General features: G+C 34.1%; 1 protein-coding gene across 5 annotated transcripts; it reads left to right on the top strand.

Annotated features, from left to right (window-relative positions):
- The first annotated feature begins 1,962 nt into the window (after nt 1-1,962).
- On the top strand, nt 1,963-21,884 carry LOC142529048 (uncharacterized). Of its 5 annotated transcripts, none has more exons than XM_075634447.1 (3): nt 1,963-2,255; nt 3,553-4,049; nt 5,256-6,466. In XM_075634447.1, the coding sequence occupies exons 1-3, from the start codon at nt 2,156-2,158 to the stop codon at nt 6,249-6,251; spliced, it is 1,593 nt and encodes a 530-aa protein (XP_075490562.1). In that variant the 5' UTR covers nt 1,963-2,155; the 3' UTR covers nt 6,252-6,466. The 5 variants fall into 5 exon arrangements, with proteins under 5 accessions (XP_075490562.1, XP_075490539.1, XP_075490554.1 ...); XM_075634424.1 differs by lacking the exon at nt 5,256-6,466 and adding an exon at nt 20,613-21,884 and having other exon boundaries at nt 1,968-2,255; XM_075634439.1 differs by lacking the exons at nt 1,963-2,255; nt 3,553-4,049; nt 5,256-6,466 and adding exons at nt 18,837-18,976; nt 19,383-19,843; nt 20,613-21,860.
- Nucleotides 21,885-22,212: the final 328 nt, after the last annotated feature.

The following is a 22,212-nucleotide window of genomic DNA, read 5'->3' as shown; positions in this document are numbered from 1 at the left end:
AGAAAATAAATTCAAGGAGTTGAATTTATGATATAGTAAATTCAAGAAGTTGAATTTATGAAATTTGGAGAGAATAAATTCAAGTAGTTGAATTTATAAAATTTGATAATTTAATTTATTAAACTCAAAAGTTGGGTTTATTAAATATTAAATTTTGGAGGTGATAAAATTCAAGCAGTTGAATTTATAATTTAAATAATAAATTCAAATGTTGAATTTATAATGTATTTAATTTATTAAGCTCAAAAGTTGAGTTTATTAAATATTAAATTTTGGAGGTGATAAAATTCAAGGAGTTGAATTTATAATTTAAATAATAAATTCAAATGTTGAATTTATAATGTATTTAATTTATTAAGCTCAAAAGTTGAGTTTATTAAGTATTAAATTTTGGAGGTGATTAATTCAAGGAGTTGAATTTATACTTTTAAATATTAAATTCAAATGTTGAATTTATAAGGGATTTAAATTAAATGTAATGGGTATATGTATAATGGGCTTGCAGGAGTACAAGACCAACATACATATTATTAAAGTTCTTAATTAGACTTTAAAATATTAATTAATTAAACTAGTTGGACTAGGATAATTAATTGATTAAGCCCATTAAGTGTTTAATTTAATTAATGGGCCCTAAGCTTATATATATGTGTATTATGCTTAGGGTTAGAAATAATTCATTCACAATTTTTGAAAAACCTTAGCCTCCCTCTCCATGGTGTTTTTCGAAAATTCCTCCATCTTTCTTCTCAAAATTTCGGCCACTCCCTTTTGGGAATAGTTTGAGCCGTCTCTCAAACATTGATCTCCAACGCAAAATATCTTCCATATTTTCTAGTGCAAATTGGAAGAGGAATAGATCATCCAGTCGTGGACCTAATTAGAAGGAAAGAAAGGAGTCTCTTGAAGAAAGTTCGTAGGGATTCATCAAGAGCTAATCCGTTTATACCGGATTAGTTGGAGCCACGTGATTTATTTACCAAAGGTATAACTTTTAAACATCCTATGAATGTTTATGATAAAATCATACGAGCGCCCAAAGCAAAACATATTTTGATCGTCAAAATAAAATAAAAATTTTAAAACTTCCGCTTGCGTTTGGGCGTGTAGAAAACCGAGATCCAACATATTCAACATTCTATTTTTAGATTTTTTTTATATATTTATAAACTTTCATATTTTAATCATGAATTTGTTCATTTGTTTTTTTTTTCATGTTTAGGTAGAAAGTAGACATGTCATTTGAAACATGTTTTTTTCATGTTTACGTAGAAAAGTAGATATGTCATATGAAGCCTTTCTAATTTCTCTATTTTCAGATCACGAAGTGTCTGCACCAAAATACGACACAAAGCAAAAGAAGGGAGCAACATCTATTAAGGATTAAATCAAGTATTAAGGACATACCCGAATCGAGATCTCAGGGTTCAATTGGCATGCAATTTCTGAAAGAATTGTTGGTCATCTCCGTTGTAAAAGCCGGAATTTATGGAACTATTGCCACCAAAAATGTGTCCACCGACCTTGGAGACCCCATCCTCGCCTTGAGCTAAGGCCAGTTCTCGCTGACACTGAGAGATTTCGCGTACGTTCTCTTCTTCCCTGCAAGCTACAAGATTACGGTCCTAGCTCGTATATTACATCAGGAGAGCAATAATGCTTGGAGTAGGTGCGAGCTACCTATTTGGTATGTTAACTATAAAAATTAACATGAGACCGTTTAAATGATATCATTTTATACAAATCTCTGATTTGATCTGATTATGAAAAAACACTATATTTTATGTTAAAAATATTATTTTTTATTTTAAATATAGATCAATTTAATCTTTTATCGTAAAAATAAATATGTGAGATTTTTTAAAAAAAAAAACATACTCGATGATTTAAACTTTTAGCGGTCCGACACGTTTTCGGAGAGTTTTTTTGACATACTAAATAAAAAAAAAAATTTAAAACAGTCCGACACAGAGTTTTGCGTTGCCATATGGAGCCAAGCAAGCCCACTATCATCAGTACCGTCACCGGTCGTACCTTCACGCCTTTGCGATGGTCGAACGAATATTGTATATGTAAAACAAAATTGAGCTCCTAAACCCTAATTTGGAAAACTCCCCGTATTTCGCTTACTCGTCGACAGGATTGCTGAAGAACGATGGACCCCAAATATAGCGGCAACAATCAACAAGATACGCCCCGTATTCCTCATGCCATCTCACCCAGTTACTATTTTTCAACAGAGCAAGCTCATGGAGGTCGTACACTCCCCCATTTCCTCTGATATTCGATTTATCTATTGGGTGTTATTTTTCTTCATTTTTTTATCTACCCATTTAGAATACATTTACAGTGTATGAGTTTCTTTGCACGTTATGTCCTTCCGGAGGATGATTGAGTTGTTTGAAATTTGATTTGTGGGGATGCATTTTTTAGTTTGATCTATTGAAAGTACTTTGTTAGTTGAGTTTTATTTACAGCTGGAGGAACAATTCTCTATGTTTCATGTAAATTAGCTTGTTTTGGAATTTGTCATGTAACTTTCGAATGTTTGGTTTTCATTCAGTATCATGGATTTCTTTTGTTTTGTGTTTTTTCTGTCAGCCACCGATAAACTTTCGAATATTGTTTATTTGATGCTTATTTTCACCTACATAGCTAGGTAGCTTCTGAAGTGAGAATTAACATGTAGTACACGTATTAAAATAAATCTAAATAAAGACGAATGACAAAAATAAGCCAAACGATTCCAATATTTTAAAATAAGAGGAAAAAGTTTGTTATTTCTTTTTTTTTTTGGTTAAATAGATTTTAATGTGTATAACATGAGCTTTATTCTCGTCACATAAGCCATGTAGAAGAATATTGATGCCAAATAAGCAATATTTATAGATTTTGTAGTTTGGGGGCAAAAAAAAAACCTAAAACAGAAATAAAATCAAGATTATGGAGGTAAACAAAACATTTATAAGTTATAAGACTAAAACCCGAAACAAGCCAACTTACCGGACTAAAATTGCAGTTTTCTCGTTTTTAATACTAACATTGAATTGATCATCTCGTTATATTAAAATAAAAGATAAATGTTACTCAAGGTATAACATAGACCCGTACTCTGTCTTTTCACGGATTTGAATTCTATGCTGTGGCTGAAAACACTGCACCAAACACCTTTTACACGAGATGATCAACTGATCATCTGATGGATCTCACACTGTCGGATAAATTTGAAATTTTACACGAGATGATCAGATGATCATTTGATGGACCTCACACAGTGTCAGATAAATTTGAAAAATTATCAGACGAAAGCTGGTGGTGTGTTTTCAGCCACAGCAAAGGATCTAAATCCGTCTTTTCACTTGTTAACTTTACCGTGAAAAGCTGTTTTATTGGAAGTACTGGTTTTGTTATGGGATGTCACATTAACTTTTTGTATTTTATTAGTAGTTTTGTAGTTTCCCTATTTTGATAAAAATGAAAATTGATATTAATACATGATGCATGAAATTCCACTTCCGATGGGTTAGTTTTGACTATTTCATGTTGTTTCAGCTGGGCGTATGGACCCAGAATTTAGGCGGCTTCAACATGGATACATCCGAAACAACTATCCCCATAATCTCCATCAACATCACCCTCAGGACATGCACGAGGTAATTCGAAGGGAAATTGAAAAGGAAAGGATTAGGGAGGAAATAATCATGTCAGAGATTGTAAGAAGACGTGTTCTGGAAGCGGAGGTGAGGAGGGAGTTGATGATGGAGAGGGAAATGGCTATGCAAAGAGGCAGCGATGGGATTCCATATGGTTCATCACCAGTAATGAGGTTGGAATCTCCAATGCAATCTTCACTTTTGGGGACAAGAGCAGAAGGATGGTCTGCAGAGGAAAGACTTGGCATGTCACTTGATGATAAGGAAAAGCAGATAGGGAGGCTTGAAAATGGAGGATTGGATGCTTCGCCCTTTCAGAGGACTGCTGACCTGAGGATTTTAGAGGTTAAGCCTGCATCAGAGGGTAACAACGAAAAAGAAAGAATTCTTTTGCTGGTTAGTACATCCATCTGTCTATTGTGTGTGAGTGTCTAGGAGCTAAATTTTGTGATGACCCTGATAATGTGTACCGGCAGTCGGTTTTAAGTACGTAAAGGGTAATTTAGGTATTCACATGTTGGTATTTGAATTTTCTGGCGCATTTTGTTCACATAATGTTAACCGAAGCTTTTTTCCTTGATAAAGTTGGATCGCTGGATCAAGTAGAAGCAAATATTGGGGAAGAATATCAAGCAGACATCTTCGAACCATCTGGTTTACTACAGTAATAAGGACAGTCAAAGTGATAATCCATAGGTGTTTTAGGTGCATCGAGGAATGCAAATAACATGAATGTAGTTTGCATTCCTCGAGATCATTGGAAGAAGGTTACACGTGAGAAACTTAGACACTATATGATGACCCTCTTGGCTATTTGGTACCTGTGAGTAGATGCATGCCGAATGGTATTTGTAATTTTTGTGATGATTTATGGGTAAATCATTTTTAAAATATGCCAAAACGTGTGGCAAATATGAACTAGGATACGGCATTTACTGTTGTTTCAGCAGGCTCATTTCTTATATTGTGAATGTAAATGAATGGGGTGATTGAAGTAGTAATTGTCTCTATTTTACCTAAGTTCTTTCAACTAATCTAGTGTATGAAAGTTAAACACAACATATTTATCATTGTCAACAATCAGTATATGAATGCAACACATGATGCCATCTGAGTTTTGAACGGAACAAACCATGAACCATCTTTGAAGTTGCCTAAAATGGGATGCGGGAGAAAGAATGTATGGGGTGAAGTTTTTGATCAAAACTGAGTGACCCGGGAAGTATTAATTATAGGAGCGCTTTTACCTAACATTGCAGTGTCTGTGTTCTATTAACGAATTTGCTCATTAAAAGTATGACTTTTCTTTTTTCTTTTATTTTTTGCATTGTTGGTTTCTGTTTCTTCCTCAACTATATGTTTGGTTCTGCTCAGGTATTTGTTTATATGATTATAAACCAATACCTACTTTTTTTGGTTTCTTTGCTTGAATTTTTGTTCTTCTCCCCTTCCTGGTCATAATTATTTGTGCCGCGTAGATGTGGGAAAGGTGAAGAAATTTAGCGATTCATTAGAAAGATTATCCCATTTCTTATTCTTCCCCTCATTCACCTTTCCTACAATGACTATGATAACATTATGGGTTTTGTTTGGATCTTGTAGACGAGGCCAGATGAAAATGTATCTGGCTCTAAAAGGAAGGCCGTAACACCACCTGAAGAGCTTCCTGCTGATATTATTGCAAATAAGAAATCTAAAGAGAAGTGGAGCTGTACCCTTTGCCAAGTAAGTGCCACCAGTGAAAAGGCTCTAGAAGATCATGTGCTTGGAAAGAAACACAAGTCAAAAGAGGCTGCATTGAAAGCTCATAGGGGTGGGAAAAATTATAGCATCGGACTTTATTCCAGTGAAGCTACCAAGTCAAATCCTGTTGTTGGGACCATTGATCCAGGGGAAGAGGAAGGGGTGAAACATAAAGCTCAATCTTTGTTATCTGAGAAGGCGGGGGAGGCATCATCGAAGAAAGATGATTTGCCATTGTTAGAAAACTCGAAATCAGAACATTTGAAGAAAACTCAATCAGAAGTGATTCGAAAAGTTAAAAACAATGAGGATGATCCAAAGAAGAAGGGTTATAAGTTTTGGTGCGAGATATGTCAGGTAGGGACTTTATCTGGTAAAGTCATGAACGGCCATAAAAAGGGAAAGAAACATATCAGCAGATTGAGAAGTTGTGTACGAAATGGTGGAACTGGCTCAGTCAACCAAAAGAAGAGTGCTACAATATCTGATTGTGTGGAAGAAGCTTCTGAAAATGGAAAAAACGTAAATTCAGAAAAGTTCAACCAGGCGTTGGATCAAGCTAGTTCAGAGGATCACGTGCTGTTAGATGCAATCGATTACAGAGAACATGAAGGAGAAACCTTGAATTCTGACGATATTATTAAGGCTAATTTGGATGAAAAGAGGTCCAAAGGTCACCTATTTTTGGATGCAGTCGAGCAGGAAGATCACAAGCAAGTAGGCATAATCAAAGAAGAAACCGGAGATGTAAATATCGCCAAGCCAGAAGGTGGCTCAAAAAATGATGAAGATGAACCCGGAGACCAAGAACAAACTATTTGTTCCATGAGATCAATCGCAAAGCCTCAAGTCTAAGAATATGAATGTTCTAGTGTTTGAAACGTTTATCTGTAGTGACTTTCCTGTTGCTTTCTCATCTTATTCTCTCAAAATGGTTAATGGCTTTTTACATTTTGACGTGTTTGATGAAACCTCTAGACATCCTTGTGAGTTTATTGTCCTCAAACTCGAGCAAGATTATTTGTAAATTGTCCATTTTTATTTTTATTTTTGAATTATGTTTTTCATTAGCTTGTTGGTGTTTACTGGATGCTATAGTTTATTCAACAGTTTGAGATTATAATTCTTAATTCAAATTTAGCATTAAAATATGTATGCGATTGATACAAAAAGAAGAGACAAATCCCAGAAATCACAGCTAAAAGTTTCTCCTCCTTCCAACAGATGATCTTCCTCTCCCAAGCCCTAGCCTCCAACTTGCAAAAATCCCTTCAGTGATGAATTTGGGTTCCTATCTTCATATTATTTTTCTTTAAAAAAAAACCTTTGAAATCTTGATTTTCCATAATTTTCCGGATTTTTCAACACTCTCGCATGGGTCCGTCTAGCCGTGGGTTGGACGGTATCAATCCTTTAGATTTTCTTCAACCCACGGCCAAAAGCACTCACATATGGGTTCTCTTGTGCTTTCCACCGCAACCCACAAGAGCGCGAGTTTGGCCGTACGTTGGGCAGTGTCAAATTGCTTAAAAACACTTCACGTCAAGCGTGAAGGCACACTTGCTTGAGTTTTTTCTTTGCCTTCGATTCAACTTTGGTTATTTTTTTCTTCAACTTTTCCGACACTTCCTTACGTGACATCTATTTGTTGACTTTTATCTTCTCAAAAAAAGCTCGATAAAATTTAAATTTGAAGAACAGAAAGTTTCATCCCACATAATTCAATTGATCACCCAAATCCTCATGTTAAGACGAAGAATAGAACTACGTGCACAAAGTTTCTCCTATTGACTACACATAATTTATGATTTATAGTTTTGGCCAAAAACTATCCATTAATACACTCATCTTCGTGTTACTAAATTTTGTCAAGCAAAAACTTGTATGAGACAGTCTCATGGGTCGTATTTTGTGAGACGGATCTCTTATTTGGATCATCCATAAAAAAGTATTACTTTTTATGTTGAGAGTATTACTTTTTATTGTGAATATTGGTACGGTTGACCCGTCTCACATATAAAGATTCGTGAGTCCGTCTCACAAGATATCATCTACTCATTTTGTCAAGGGCATCTTGCATTGAATAAAACTTTATTTTGACGTATTACACTGTATACAACATCATCATATCGATGTTTCGACCAGAAAACACTAGGGAATTTACTTATTTAAAGCCAAGTTAGAAGTGTATTTTTAAAAATGATCTTTATTGGATTTTATACAATTTAAAGATATTAAAATACCCTTTTCTTATATTTTTCTCTATCATAATATTTATTACAACTTAGTGAAATACTATTTTTTTCGCCAAAATAACTGAAATAAATTTATTCCATTATCTCTTATTTATTTCTTAAAGATAATATTTAGTGACTGTTGAAAAATATATTTAAAATGTGTGTATTGAATATTTGAATGTTGAAAATAAGAGTTGTAAATATTGAAAATTAGTGTGTGATGATGTATGTAATGATGTATTTTATTTTTGGATTATTTGTAAAGATTTAATATAAATAGATCTCTCATTTGTGAAGAAAATCACAATTGAGTAGAGAGAAAAATATTATAAATTGTGTAGTTTGGTAAATTTTGAGAGTTTGAGATTTTTACTTTTTACCATAAATTTTTACTTTTTCACAACACGTTATCAGCACGAAGCACTAAAAATCCTCCATCCTTTTCCAAGCTACAAACAGAAGTAAAAGGTAACAAAAGTAATAATATTTATTTTACTGTTATTTATTTATTGTGTATATATTTAATATATAATATAATGTTATTATTAATAATAAAAATAAATTTTTCAAAAACTTGTTATAAATCCTAGGAGGATGTTAAGACGACATCCCACACTCCCGGTAAGGGATACGACAAGTATAAAAGCCTATAAGATTTTTAAATAAAATATCTTATGACACATCATTATAATAATATGATATGATATACATAATTATTTAAATATGTCTAATATTATATACACCATATTATTACCATAAAATTATACAAATACATACCTTTATTTTTTTATACAACAACGATCATAAACGGTAACAAAACGGCTAGTTTTTGCCCTATAAATATGATCTCATAAACACATTCAATCACTCCAACTTTCTCTTCTTCTCTAAAAATTATTCTTCACTAAATTTTCGAAGAAAAAAGAAGATGGCTTTCTCAAGGTTATTTTTAATTATTTTGGTTATCATACTCACGAGTCTTTTATTTATCGGAGAATATCATCCTCGTGTGTTTTCTTTATTTTTACAAATGCTTGTACTTGTTGTTTATCCATTACTTTGTATTGCAATATTCATTAACTAATAAAATGCATCGTAATTTTTTTTAGTACCACCAAGTCAAATTTGACAAAGCTCGAATTTGTTGCGCTCGACATCACGGGAAAAAATTATATGCCATGGACTCTCGATGTAGAAATGCATCTTGAGTCATTGGGTCTAAGTGAGACAATAAAAGAAAATGGCATATCGACATCACAAGAAAAGGCAAAAGCCATTATATTTTTGCGTCGACATCTCGACGAGGGATTGAAATGTGAATATTTAATTGAAAAAGATCTCATTGCTTTGTGGAAATGATTGAAAGAAAGATTTGAACATATAAGGGAAGTTATACTTCCGACCGCCCGTGATGAATGGAATATGTTAAGATACCAAGATTTTAAGAAAGTCAGCGATTATAATTCAGCGATGTATCGAATAATCTCGTGGCTAAAATTTTATGGACATGAGGTCACAGAATCGGAAATGCTTGAAAAAACATTTTCCACGTTTCATGCATCAAATATTACTCTACAGCAACAATATAGAGTACGTGGATTTGCGAGATATTCTGAACTCATCGCCTGTCTTCTTGTGGCGGAAAAAAACAACGAACTATTGATGAGAAATCATCAGTCCCGACCCACTGGATCAACAGCATTTCCAGAAGTAAATGCTGTAAGTAAAAATGAATTTAAACCTGAAAACCAAAATCAAATTCAAAGACAAGGTTTTGGTCGAGGTCGAGGTCGAGGTCGAGGTCGTGGACGTGGACGTGGACGTGGAATTGGCCGTGGTCGTGGTCGAGGCCGTGGTTTTGAAAACAATAGAGATAGTTATTTTTCTAATTTATCTCAAAAGAGCGTCCCAAACCATCCACAGAAAAGGCATCATGAGAATACAAGTGTTAATGAGAATCACTCAAAAAGATATGAAAGTTCTTGTTTCAGATGTGGTACTCCAGGACATTGGTCCAAAATTTGTCGAGCCCCTGAACACCTTTGTAAACTTTATAAAGAATCATTAAAGGGGAAAGAAAAGGAGACCAACTTCACTGAACGCAGTGACCATTTGAGTGATTCAACTCATTTTGATGCTGGTGATTTTATGAATGATTTCTCTGGAAATGATCAATATGTTGGTGGGATAGAAATGAACAATATTGATGCTGCAGATTTTCTCGATGATTTCTCTGAAAATGAACAATATAGTGGTAGAATATAAATGTACAATAATTTATTTTTCATGTATCCATATAATGTTTTATTGTATAATTATGATATGTGTTATATTTAAATATATATTGCCAGTAATTTTATTTCATTGCATATTTTTTTGAAGTTCAAAAAATGGAAAATGCTATGAGCAAAGCTGAAGTTTGCATACCCGATAGTGGTACAACGCACACTATCCTCCGAGATAAAAGAGAATTTATAGAGAAACACGATGATCACAAAATAAAGAATGATGTTCCTGAAGAAACACATGATGATCACAAAATAGAGAATGATGTTCCTGAAGAAACACATGATGATGAAAATATTCTGTCAGAACCACAAACTGACGAGAATCATGAAATCTCTATCAATTACATTAATACTGGAAAAATATGGAACCGAAAAGATATAGAAGAAATTGATGATATATTTTCTTATAATGTGGCAATCGACATCATAAATGATAATGAAGATCATGAACCAAAATCTTTTGGTGAATGTAAAAATCGGCAGGATTGGATAAAATGGAAAGAAGCCATCCAGGTTGAATTGGATTCGCTAAATAAACGTAATGTTTTTGGACCTATAGTCCTTACACCTGAAGGTGTAAAACCTGTTGGATACAAATGAGTTTTTATTCGAAAGCGAAATGAGAAAAATGAAATAGTGAGATATAAAGCTCGACTTGTTGCATAAGGTTTTTCTCAAAGGCCTGGAATTGATTATGAAGAAACGTATTCTCCCGTGATGGATGCAATTACGTTTCGGTATTTGATTAGCTTGGCGGTATCTGAAAATTTAGAAATGCGTCTTATGGATGTTGTTACAGCTTACTTATATGGATCACTTGATAGTAATCTATATATGAAAATCCCCGAAGGATTTAAGATGCCTGAAGCACAAAGTTCAAAACCCAGAGAATGTTATTCTGTGAAATTACAAAGATCATTATATGGGTTAAAGCAATCTGGTCGAATGTGGTATAATCGACTAAGTGATCACTTGATGAAAAAGGGATATGTAAATAATTCAATATGCCCTTGTGTTTTCATTAAGAAAACAACATCCGGATGCGTAATTATTGCTGTATATGTTGATGATTTAAACATCATTGGAACGAATAAGGAAATTCAAGAAGTTGTGTCATACTTGAAGGAAGAATTTGAAATGAAGGATCTTGGAAAAACCAAGTATTGTCTGGGTTTACAAATTGAACAAAAAGAATGTGGAATGTTTGTTCACTAGATAAATTATACAGAAAAGATTCTTAAACGTTTTAATATGGATAAATCAAATTCTTTAAGTACTCCAATGGTTGTTAGATCATTAAACATAGAAAAGAATCCATTCCGACCATGTGAAGAAGATGAAGATATTCTTGGTCCAGAAGTACCATATCTAAGTGCTATCGGTGCCCTTATGTATCTTACAAATTGTACAAGGCCTGATATATCTTTTGCCGTAAATTTGTTGGCAAGATTCAGCACATATCCAACAAAGAGACACTGGGACGGAATTAAACATATATTCCGTTATCTACGAGGAACGACAGACTTGGGACTTTTGTATTCAAAAGATGCTAATCCAAGTATAATTGGTTATGCCGATGCTGGATACTTATCTGATCCACACAAGGCACGTTCCCAAACTGGATATGTTTTTACTCGTGGAGGCACTGCAATTTCTTGGCGTTCACAGAAACAAACGCTCGTAACAACTTCATCAAATCATGCCGAGATTATTGCACTACATGAAGCAAGTCGTGAATGTGTGTGGTTAAAATCAATGACCCAACATATCCAAATCTCATGCGGATTATCATTCGACGAGAAGCCTGTGATACTATATGAAGATAATGCTGCATGTGTTGCTCAAATGAAAGAAGGATACATAAAAGCGACAGAACTAAACATATTCCTCCTAAGTTCTTCGCATTCACCAAGGAGCTTGAGAAGAATAAATGTATTGATGTTCGTCACATTCAATTAAGTGAAAATTCATCAGATCTCTTCACAAAGGCGCTTCCTACGTCAATATTCAGAAAGCATATATATAATATTGGGATGCGCAACCTACGAAATTTGTGAAGAATTGTTCGTGTCAACATGAGGGGGAGTTTACGTGACTGCACTCTTTTTCCCTTGCCATGGTTTTTATCCCACTGGGTTTTTCCTAGTAAGGTTTTTAACGAGGACAGTATAAAAACACGTAATGAAGACAATCATTATGATCATCAGCACAAGGGGGAGTGTTGAAAAATATATTTAAAATGTGTGTATTGAATATTTGAATGTTGAATATTTGAATGTTGAAAATAAGAGTTGTAAATATTGAAAATTAGTGTGTGATGATATATGTAATGATGTATTTTATTTTTGGATTATTTGTAAAGATTTCCTATAAATAGATCTCTCATTTGTGAAGAAAATCACAATTGAGTCGAGAGAAAAATATTATAAAGTGTGTAGTTTGGTAAATTTTGAGAGTTTGAGATTTTTACTTTTTACCATAAATTTTTAATTTTTCACAACAGTGACAAAAAACTAAAGATTGTGCGTTTATCGCAATCCACCACTTTGACGTTAAAATAATGATTCCGGATATATTAATTTTCTATTTCTTTTATTTTTAAGTAATAACATTAATAAATCAATAATTCATAAGAAAAAATTAATTAGACTATTATTATTAAGAAATAAATTAACATTAAGAATATTCCTGATAAAAATAATATAATAATAGAAACATATCGATGAAAATAATACTAATGTTATCTTAAAAACTAAAATATTAATAAAACTAAGTATAATAATAATAACAAAAGAAATTATCGAAACTAGGGTTGAACAAATTTATAATAAAACAAAATAACCGGCTAAACTAAATCATATATGGTTTTTTTAAAAAATATACATATAAATTGGTTTATTTTTAAAATTTTGATTACTTTTTTATATTAAATCGAATAAACTGATTTTTTTTAATAAAATTTTCCGACATGATTCTGACCATCTAGTGAAAATTTCGTATTTTTCAAATATGTTATGATTTAATATGGATTTTTTAAACTTAGAACCATGTCTATTGGGATACAAATTGATACAAAACTGATTTTAAAATGATCAAATATCTTATTCTTTATCTAAGACATAATTTAATATTGTCATTATGAACATAGGGACCAACTTTGTTTTTAGGAATATTCGAACAACAACTGATTACTGTCATTCTCCTCGATTATACCTCAATTGGCTCTTGACTTGACATTTTTAATAAATATTTTATCAACTACTGCTGTATTTATATTTATTGAATCATTTTGTGCATTTGATAATGTATTGGTCATATTGTACTATATATTTGATTCAGCTATTGACTGAATAAATAAAAGAATGAATGATTGGAACTTTGGACACATGACAATCATTGTAACGGGTTGTTAATCCACTAGACAACGCAAATTCAGTCCGAAAAATAAGTCAAATGAGCAATGGGTTTAAAACTCAGCTGTATAGTTCATCTGAACAATGTGACTCCAGTTCAGAAATATGAGTCCATTTTAGCTTGTAAATGATCGATTGTACAAATTTTATTTGAATATGTGGGAAAAGTGCTTCATCGAATAGCCCACGATATTCAATTAGAATTCAATCACGGTATTATATTTGACATGATATTTCATGATAATAATTTACCATTGTTAAATGTCAACTTTTGTTATAAATATATAAGATCATATTATGTTAGAGTAGGTGTCCGACAAGCCAACTTGTGGCTCGGGCTTTATTGACTCTAATGTAAAACAATCTTTATTTTAATAATATTTTACGATTTTATTCGATTATGGTATTATACTTTATCTGTATACCCATGCAAGCTGCACAGATAAATTCTTTGAATATACAATAGGTACCATGAGGTCTGCGTCGCAACGTAAGATCATGAAACTCTTTAGGAAGTGTACCGTATATTCTAAACAGGTTCCTAGTCGAATCAATCGCCTAAAACAAGGATAAATATCGCTCGAGCTTGAGACTAGCATATGTGGTGTAAACGTCATGTTTCATTGGCAAGGGCATGAAAATGTTCATTCACACAGATGGGTGATCATATAATGATTCACTGAACAATCCTCCCTCGGACTATCCAAGTGGTTCCCACTTATCCAGTGGAATAGTCCGGAGTTATGATTGTGCAACATTAGTCCTTTGACTCGGGACAATGTAGGGGTTATACGTACTAGCATGCACTTTGATCCGTCTACCGACTCCATCGAGGGTCATCAGGTGGCGAGGTTGGTGCAGTTTCGAAATACGTAGGAGCAAATTCATTTTAGTCGGGGATTCACCGTTCGTGTAATGCCTGAAATGAATATCACAAGTTGTTGATTTAGTAATATGATATTACTAAATAATTAACGATTTTTAAAGAATGAAATATGACATATGTTGGCCATATGAAGTCCAAATGATTTGGAATTTGGATATAACGTAGAAAACTCAAAGATATAGAAGTTTCATGTTTTGAGTTTTGGAAATTTTGATCGTTTGACTGGTCCAAAAGGATATACCGGTGTTAAAATGTTAAATATATTATATTATATTATTTTATTAATATAATATAATATAATATTAAAAAAATAAAAAAAAGATTGAATCGGTGGAATTCATATTGAATTCGATTGAACTGATTGAATAAACGAACAGAGATAGGAACAAAGAGAGAGAAAGAAGAGCACAGAGTTTTGAGAATTTCTTTTCGATCGTGCAACTTATCGATTTATCCAATCGACGAACCGACTTCAGTTTTAGGATCGTTGACACGAGATCTTCGATTTGAGGTATAAATTTTATAGTTTTGGTGATGTTTGAAATTCGTCGATTTCTGAAATAAATCTGATAAATTGTTAAATCATACTGAAATTGAAGATTGTTGAATAGTGTTTGATTTTAACGAAGTAGAGAATATTATAGTAGTGTTATTTTGAATTATTCCCAATTTATTATAATTAGGGATTTTTAATCGTTGGATTGAGATTGGAGAGTTGTTTGTCAGTTGTTATTAATTCTGATTATTTATTGGAGTCTACGAAGTATAGGCTACACGTTGATATAAAGTTTTCGTAATTTGACGGATGTTGTAAAATAGCCTATTATTTGAAGTAAATTAATTAGGGTGTATTTGATGGTAGTATTGTGAATTAAATACATAAGAATATTAAATTGTTGAACAATACAAATTTATAATCGAGTTTTATATTTTGTTGAATTAATTGTTGTTGGGCTATTTGATGTTATATGTTGAGGCTGTTATGATTGTGTTGATACGGTGACAATGATCTGATATTGGTGTTGAATTATTTAGATACATCACAAGCTTCGGGATCAAAGAAATAGCCAGATTTTATATATACTCGATTATCAGGTACGTGTTGACGTACGAGCATATGTTGTTATTATTTAGTAATGATGAATACTATTGTGTTAAACGATGATAAATCACTGGATTGGGTTATTTTATATTATATATGTTGTTGTTTATTATTGTCGATTTTGTTGGCTGTCGTTGTTGGGAGAATTCACGTTGATGTTGTTCGTTCAACGATATTGCTGTCGCCGGAGTTGGGGTGCGACGTATCGTCGTCGTTGTTGTTCGTTCGACGATATTGCTGTCGCCGGAGTTGGGGTGCGACGTATCGTCGATGTTATTGTTGCAATGTGATGTTGTTGAGGTTGTTGATAGCTATTGTCCAGAAACGGCAAAGGGAGTATTTCTTTTATCATTTCAGTTATATCTTATGTTGTTGTTAATATAACTGTTATGTATTGCGATGATGATTGTTGTGTATGCTCACCCTTTGGGGACTGTTTCTGTTGGACAGGTTACAGGACTATGCCGTGAGACATGATAGTGGTGAAGGACTAGGTGTGTCTAGTCAAACAGGCCTGTAGTTAATAATAGATAGAGACAGTGTAGTTTATTGTGTTATTTGAGTTATGTGTATGTATTTATTATATTGTTTCTGCTGCACTGATGTAGATAGTGCGATGAGTGCCTTATTTTGTCGTATATGCATTATATTATTACGTCGTTGAAAAGAAAATTTTTATGCATATGACGTCACATGTTGTATGATTGCGTGGCGAGGTTTGGGGCACCAGAGTTCGCCTGCGGGTGAAGATATCCTATGTGATCTTATGAGTTAATAGTGCAAGGAGTCTATGGCCAGAGCAAGAAATGTACTTTAGGGAAAGATGTTTTCCTAGTTCCACATGCCATGCCACTATTATTACTCAAAGATAAATCGTATCGTTATCGAATCCATATGCAACTCTCGATATACCAATGGTTGCAGATTCGACCGGGATATATGTGTTGAAGGGACCGTACTGTACGCTAACCATGACTAAAGGTTCTTGCTGGCAATATCAGTGATACCTAGGGGATCATGGGGCGATGCTACTAGACGCTCTTACCATGATCCGATGGGTGCAATCAGAAATGAGTTCTGACATTCTTGATCAAGGAGTTGATGAAAAGAATGGGGTAAACTAGGGTAAACCCGAATAAGAATAAATGTTATTCTGAATCACATGGAAATGTGAACCCACGGCTAGCTGTATCCCTGAACCATTGAGGGTCACACAAGTATCGGATTCTGTGTTCCCATTCAGATAGTCAAATTTCAAGGAGTTGGAATTTGGCGACTATAGTTTGATGGAGATCAAACAAGAAGCTTATAAAGAAGTATATGAGTTGATTCAATAGGATGGAAGAAATAGAAGTTGACATGATTGCTAAATAAGGAATGAGATGTGAACTACCTATTTTCTGAAGTGTTTTGTGAAGGAGTTCACTAAAACTGGCAGCTGCCTGATATGATAAGTGAAAATTTTGATCTTCGAAATTTTCAATTTTCATTATATGAACAAGATTTGTATCCTTGATACATCGGCACTCTCGGATCGTCAATCGAGGTTCGAACTAGCAAATTGGATTTTCTTAAATTATTGATTAAGAATCAATTATTATTTAGCTAATTATGGATTAAGAATAAATAAGATTTATTCAAAATCGTCTCCAATTTTCTCCTTGAAAAGTGAAGGAAAATTTCGGCCACTTTTGGTGTCTTCTACCGCCGCGCTTCGTCTCCGGATTTTGAAAATTCGGAGGCTACAGTCTCAACACATAAATTTTTTGGATTTTCTAGTGCAAACCAAAAGAGGAAAATAGTTTTCGATCGTGGACCCAATTAGACGATCAAATGAGAATAGCCGTTCGTGAGAAATTACAAGAAGGGCTATATCCGTCTAAACACCAGAATAGTTTGGAGTCCAGTGTTGAGAACGCAAATATATAATTCTAAACACCCTATGAATATTTTTGAACACACGACGCCCAAACAAAATATTTAAACTTCCGCTGCGTCTTGGGTGCGAGAATACGATGTCCCAACATATTATTCTCTCAACATGTGCTCAACTACTTAACATATATTTCATTCTTATTTATTATAAAGTTCATATTCGGAAATGAAACAGTCATTGTCCAAGGAAACAAGGTGCTCTACCTTTCGTGAGAGATGGGAAAGTCATGTAATTACTTTTGGAAAAAGTAAAGCAATGTAAACACTTTCTTTTGGTTAAAAGTTAAATGATTATTTTAATGTAAATTGTGTTATATATTGTTTTATATATTTTCCAAAAATCATAAGATTCTCTTGCAATATATCCGTAAGAAATGTGGTTTCGGATAAGAGAAGCAAGAACCTCCCGAGTCGGGTGCCGCATGTTAACTAAAAATAAAAAATAAAAAAAATAAGCAAAAGTTAAAAAGAAAACTTTTGGAGAGGAGAAATGTATCATATGTATGGTAAAAACTTGTATAGGGCCTGGGCGAAACTTATAATATGGTCCTCTTGTATTGATTCGAAATTCAAATGTATATTAAAAAAATTGAATAGCAAAATCAAAGTATACTCGTTTCTTTCAAAACAAACTTATCCATAGAGCCTTTCATTGATTGGGTCATCTTCTTTTCTGTTTGCTTTTTTTTTTCCTTTTTGAACTTCCAGATGGGTATTTTCTAGGCATCCTATTTCTTCAAGTGATACTACACCAAGAACAACCACAAAAAAATAATTGAACTATAAAGAATTATCCTTCATATTCATAATTATAAAATTATCCAAAAAAATTCACAATGAACTATTAAAATTCAAAATGCATGTGCTAATTTAATTTAACACCAGTTAATTTAGCAATTCAAAATCAAATTCAACAAAAGTCCCAAATTTCAAAATTAGGTTTTGAAAATTCATACCTCTAATCTTCGACGATAAAAAATTTACTAAGGGATGACGAGGAGCAACGATGAGTACTGAAACAAAATTGAGATGATAGAAGACAATTGGAATGGAGGTTAGAGATTGGTCAGATCGTATAGCTTCATCCGCCGAAATCAAAAATTGAGTCTTACGATTTGAGTATTGAAAATGCTGCTGTTATAATTTTTTTATCATATTTAGGTCTTATTATATATATAATATAATTAAAGTAATTATTTGGGTCCCAATACTATTATATATATATATATATATTAAAAAAATTTGGGGCCCCCATCAAAATGGGGCCCTGGGCATGGGCCCAGTTTGCCCTTGGAAAGGGCCGGCCCTGCTTGTATAGGACGGTCTCACGGGTCGTATTTTGTGAGACAGAGTCGTCCATGAAAAAATATTATTTTTTAAGCTAAGAGTATTATTTTTGTTGTGAATATCAGTAGGGTTGACCCGTCTCACACATAAAAATTCGTAAAACCGCCTCAAAAAAACCTACTTCATATGTAATACATTAAGATAGAAGAAAGTAAATTAGTTTAAAGGAGAAATCTGAAATTAAATATGATTAAAGACTACTTTAAGGGAACTCACGCGTTTCATGATGCGTGTGGACTTCGTAACCTCCTTTTCCCTCTCGAATAAGAAAAACATGTTTTTCCCAAGACGCTCACAAACCAAACATCCAAAGTCTCCTCGTCAACGGGGATTGCTGAAGAATTATCGGCATGGATCCTTCATATCAAGGTGGTACGTACAGTCTACCAAGATCTGATCTTCGATGTATGTACAGAATATAAATATATATGTAGTGTGCATGGGTTTATACGTGTATTTCGTTCTTCTAGAGGATGGTTGAGTTGTTTGATGAGATGAGAATTGGTTCTTTAGTTTGATGTATTTTTTCACGTGTACCTTTACACTGAAAAAAAGTATGCAAAGAGGAGGCGTATGTGTAATGATTATTAGCTAATAAAGGTGTTTTTGTGGAACCACTGGTTTCATTCTGGAATTTCATGTTAGTTTGTCTAGTATTTAGCATATTTTTATGATACTGATACTTGTGCATTAGACTTGAAATACCGCTTCTGATGCGTTAGTTTGAACTTTATTTCATGTTTGATTTATGTTGTTTCAGCTGGGTATATGGACCCAGAATTTAGGTGGAATCTGAACGGCTACGGACGAAAAGAATATCCTCATCCTCAAGATATCCATGATGTGATTCAAGGGGGAATCGAAAAGGAAAGAATTAGGGAGGAAATAATCATGTCAGAGATTGTGAGAAGACGTGTTCTAGAAGCAGAGGTGAGGAGGGAGTTGATGATGGAGAGGGAAATGGCTCTGCGGCAAGGCATCGATTGGTTTCCATTTGGCTCATCACCAGTAATGGGTTTGGAATCATCAATGAGGGCTTCACTTTTTGTGACAAAAGCAGAAGGATGGTCTGCAGAGGAAAGACTCGGAATGGCACTTGAGGATAAGGAGAAGCTGAAAAGGAGTGAGAATGGAGGATTGGAGACTTTGCCATTTCAGAGGGGGACTGCTGACCTGAGGATTTCAGAGGTTAAGCCTGCATCAGAGGGTCCCAAAGGAAAAGAAAAAATTTTTTTGCTGGTCGGTATACATCTCTATCTTTTGTGTGTATTGTCTAAGAAATAAAAATTTTGTGATAACCCGAATAATGTGTTCCAGCTTTCAGTTGTAAGCTCCGCCGCCTAAGGGTCATTGGAGGAGTTTCACATGTTGGTAATTAAATGCCCATCAAAGCTTTTTCCCTGTTAAGAGTTGGATTCTTTAATCAAGCAGAAGCAAAAAATTGGATAAGATTTGAAAGCAATCTTAGAATCGATCTCCTTTAATACCTACATGATCTACCACATTTTCTTCTATTACATGTAACGAAGATCGCAAAAGTGATCATTGGTGTTTTAAGGCACAACAGAGTCGAATCAAAATTAGAGTTTAGCATCACTGAGGAGTTGGAACATGAAAGTAGTTTTGCGTACATCTATATCCTCGGAAGAAGGTTACAAACTTAGACATCGTGGGGTTACCCTCTTTTCTGTTTGATGCCTGCATGTAGATATAGACCTAAGGTTACGGGCACATCATTTTTTACGCCGAAATATGTTGGCAAATAGAAACGAGGACACTGTCATTTACTGTTGTTTCAGCAGACTCATTTCTAATCTCGTTGCCTTCTACATTGATTAATGTTGGAATTGTCTTTTTCTTTTCTTTTTCCCTGGCCACGATCATTGGTGCCTTCAGATGTGGGAAAAGTAGAACACTCGGTGATTTATTTGATAGATTATCCCATTTCCTATTCTTTTTTCCCCTATGTTTCCCACCTTCCCGTATTGATTTTGTTTCAATCTTGTAGACCAAGACAGATGAAAATGCATCTGGATCGAAGACGAAGGATGTAACAGCCCCTGAAGTGGTTAATATTGAGCTTCTTGCTGATGATATTATCGCAAATAAGATAGCTAAGGAGGAGTGGAGCTGTGCCCTTTGCCAAGTTACGGCCACAAGCGAAAAGGATCTAAATGAACATGTGCTTGAAAAGAAACATAAGTCGAAAGTGGCTGCATTGAGAGCTCAGGGGACTAGAAAAAACTATAGGATTGGTCTTTTTCCCAAGAAAGCTACCAAGCCAATTCACGTGAAAGAAAAGGGGTTGAAACTTAAAGCTCGATGTTTGTTTTCTCAGAAGGCGGGGAAGGCAACATCAAAGAAAGATGATTTGCCACTGTCGGAAAACCCAAAATCAAAGCTTTTGAAGAAAACTCAAGCAGAAGTGATTCGAAAAGTACAGAAGAATGAGGATGATCTGAGGAAGAAGGTAGAAAAGAATGAGAAAGTCATGAACGCTCATAAATTGGGGAATATTGAGCTTCCTGCTGATGTTAGTAAAAATAAGAAGTGGAGCTGTGCCCTTTGCCAAGTTATTGCCACCAGCGAAAATGATCTAAATGAACATGTGCTTGGAAAGAAACATAAGTCGAAAGTGGCTGAATTGAAAGCTCTGAGGACTGGAAAAAACCATAGCATTCCCAAGAAAGCTGCCAAGTCAATTCACGTGGGAGAGCAGGGGGTGAAACTTAAAGCTCAATCTTTGTTTTATGAGAAGGTGGAGGAGGCAACATCAAAGAAAGATGATTTGCCAATCTCGGGAAACCCCAAATCAGAACATTTGAAGAAAACACAATCAGAAGTGATTGGAAAGTTGCAGAAGAACGAGGATGATCCTAGGAAAAAGGTAGAAAAGAAAGAGAATGATCCGAGGAAGAAGGGTTGCATGTATAGCGAAGTCATGAACGCTCATAAACTGGGAAATATTGAGCTTCCTGCTGATGTTACTGCAAATAAGAAATCTGAGTGGAACTGTGCTCTTTGCCAAGTTTATGCCACCAGCGAAAAGGGTCTAAATGAACATGTGCTTGGAAAGAAACATAAATCAAAAGAGGCTGCATCGAGAAGCTCAGAGGGCTAGAAAAAACTATAGCATGGGACTTTTTCCTAAGAAAACTACCTAGCCAATTCACGTGGAACATTTATCATTATTTTCATGTGCTTTCTTTTCTTATATTTTGATTCTCAACATGGCTTGTGGCACACTGAGATTGTATTTCTTAACTCAAATTTAACATTATAGTAAGTATGTGGTACCCAAAAAGAAAACAAATCCTATAAATCACGGCTAAAAGTCTCCCCTTTTCTTGGCGGAAGCAGGTGACCACATTTTCAGAAATCAACGGAGGAGGACTCAAGAAAAGTTGAATGAAAAGAATGCAATTGTTTTAAAAAACGTACGTCATAACGAAAGTACTGTTGCTTTGTTTTATAGAAAACTGAAATAGCAAGTATTATTGCAAATTAGACATTTCATATGGGATCCTCAAAATGAGTAAATATTCTAGTATTTATACTTGATTAATGTAGTTTACAACTAAGAGCGGAGGAATAATTCTGAGTATACC

This window comes from Primulina tabacum, chromosome 2 (genome assembly GCF_025594145.1).
Source record: "Primulina tabacum isolate GXHZ01 chromosome 2, ASM2559414v2, whole genome shotgun sequence".
NCBI classification, from domain to species: domain Eukaryota; kingdom Viridiplantae; phylum Streptophyta; class Magnoliopsida; order Lamiales; family Gesneriaceae; genus Primulina; species Primulina tabacum.
Note: the sequence above shows the minus strand (reverse complement) of the source record. Positions and strands in the feature narration are given on the sequence as shown.

Excerpts from the sequence above, each read along its gene's own strand:
- LOC142529048 (XM_075634424.1), top strand. The coding sequence starts at position 2,156 with ATGGACCCCAAATATAGCGGCAACAATCAACAAGATACGCCCCGTATT. Across the intron at positions 2,256-3,552 it reads AACAGAGCAAGCTCATGGAG|CTGGGCGTATGGACCCAGAA; the intron begins GTCGTACACTCC and ends ATGTTGTTTCAG. Across the intron at positions 4,050-20,612 it reads AAGAAAGAATTCTTTTGCTG|ACCAAGACAGATGAAAATGC; the intron begins GTTAGTACATCC and ends TCAATCTTGTAG.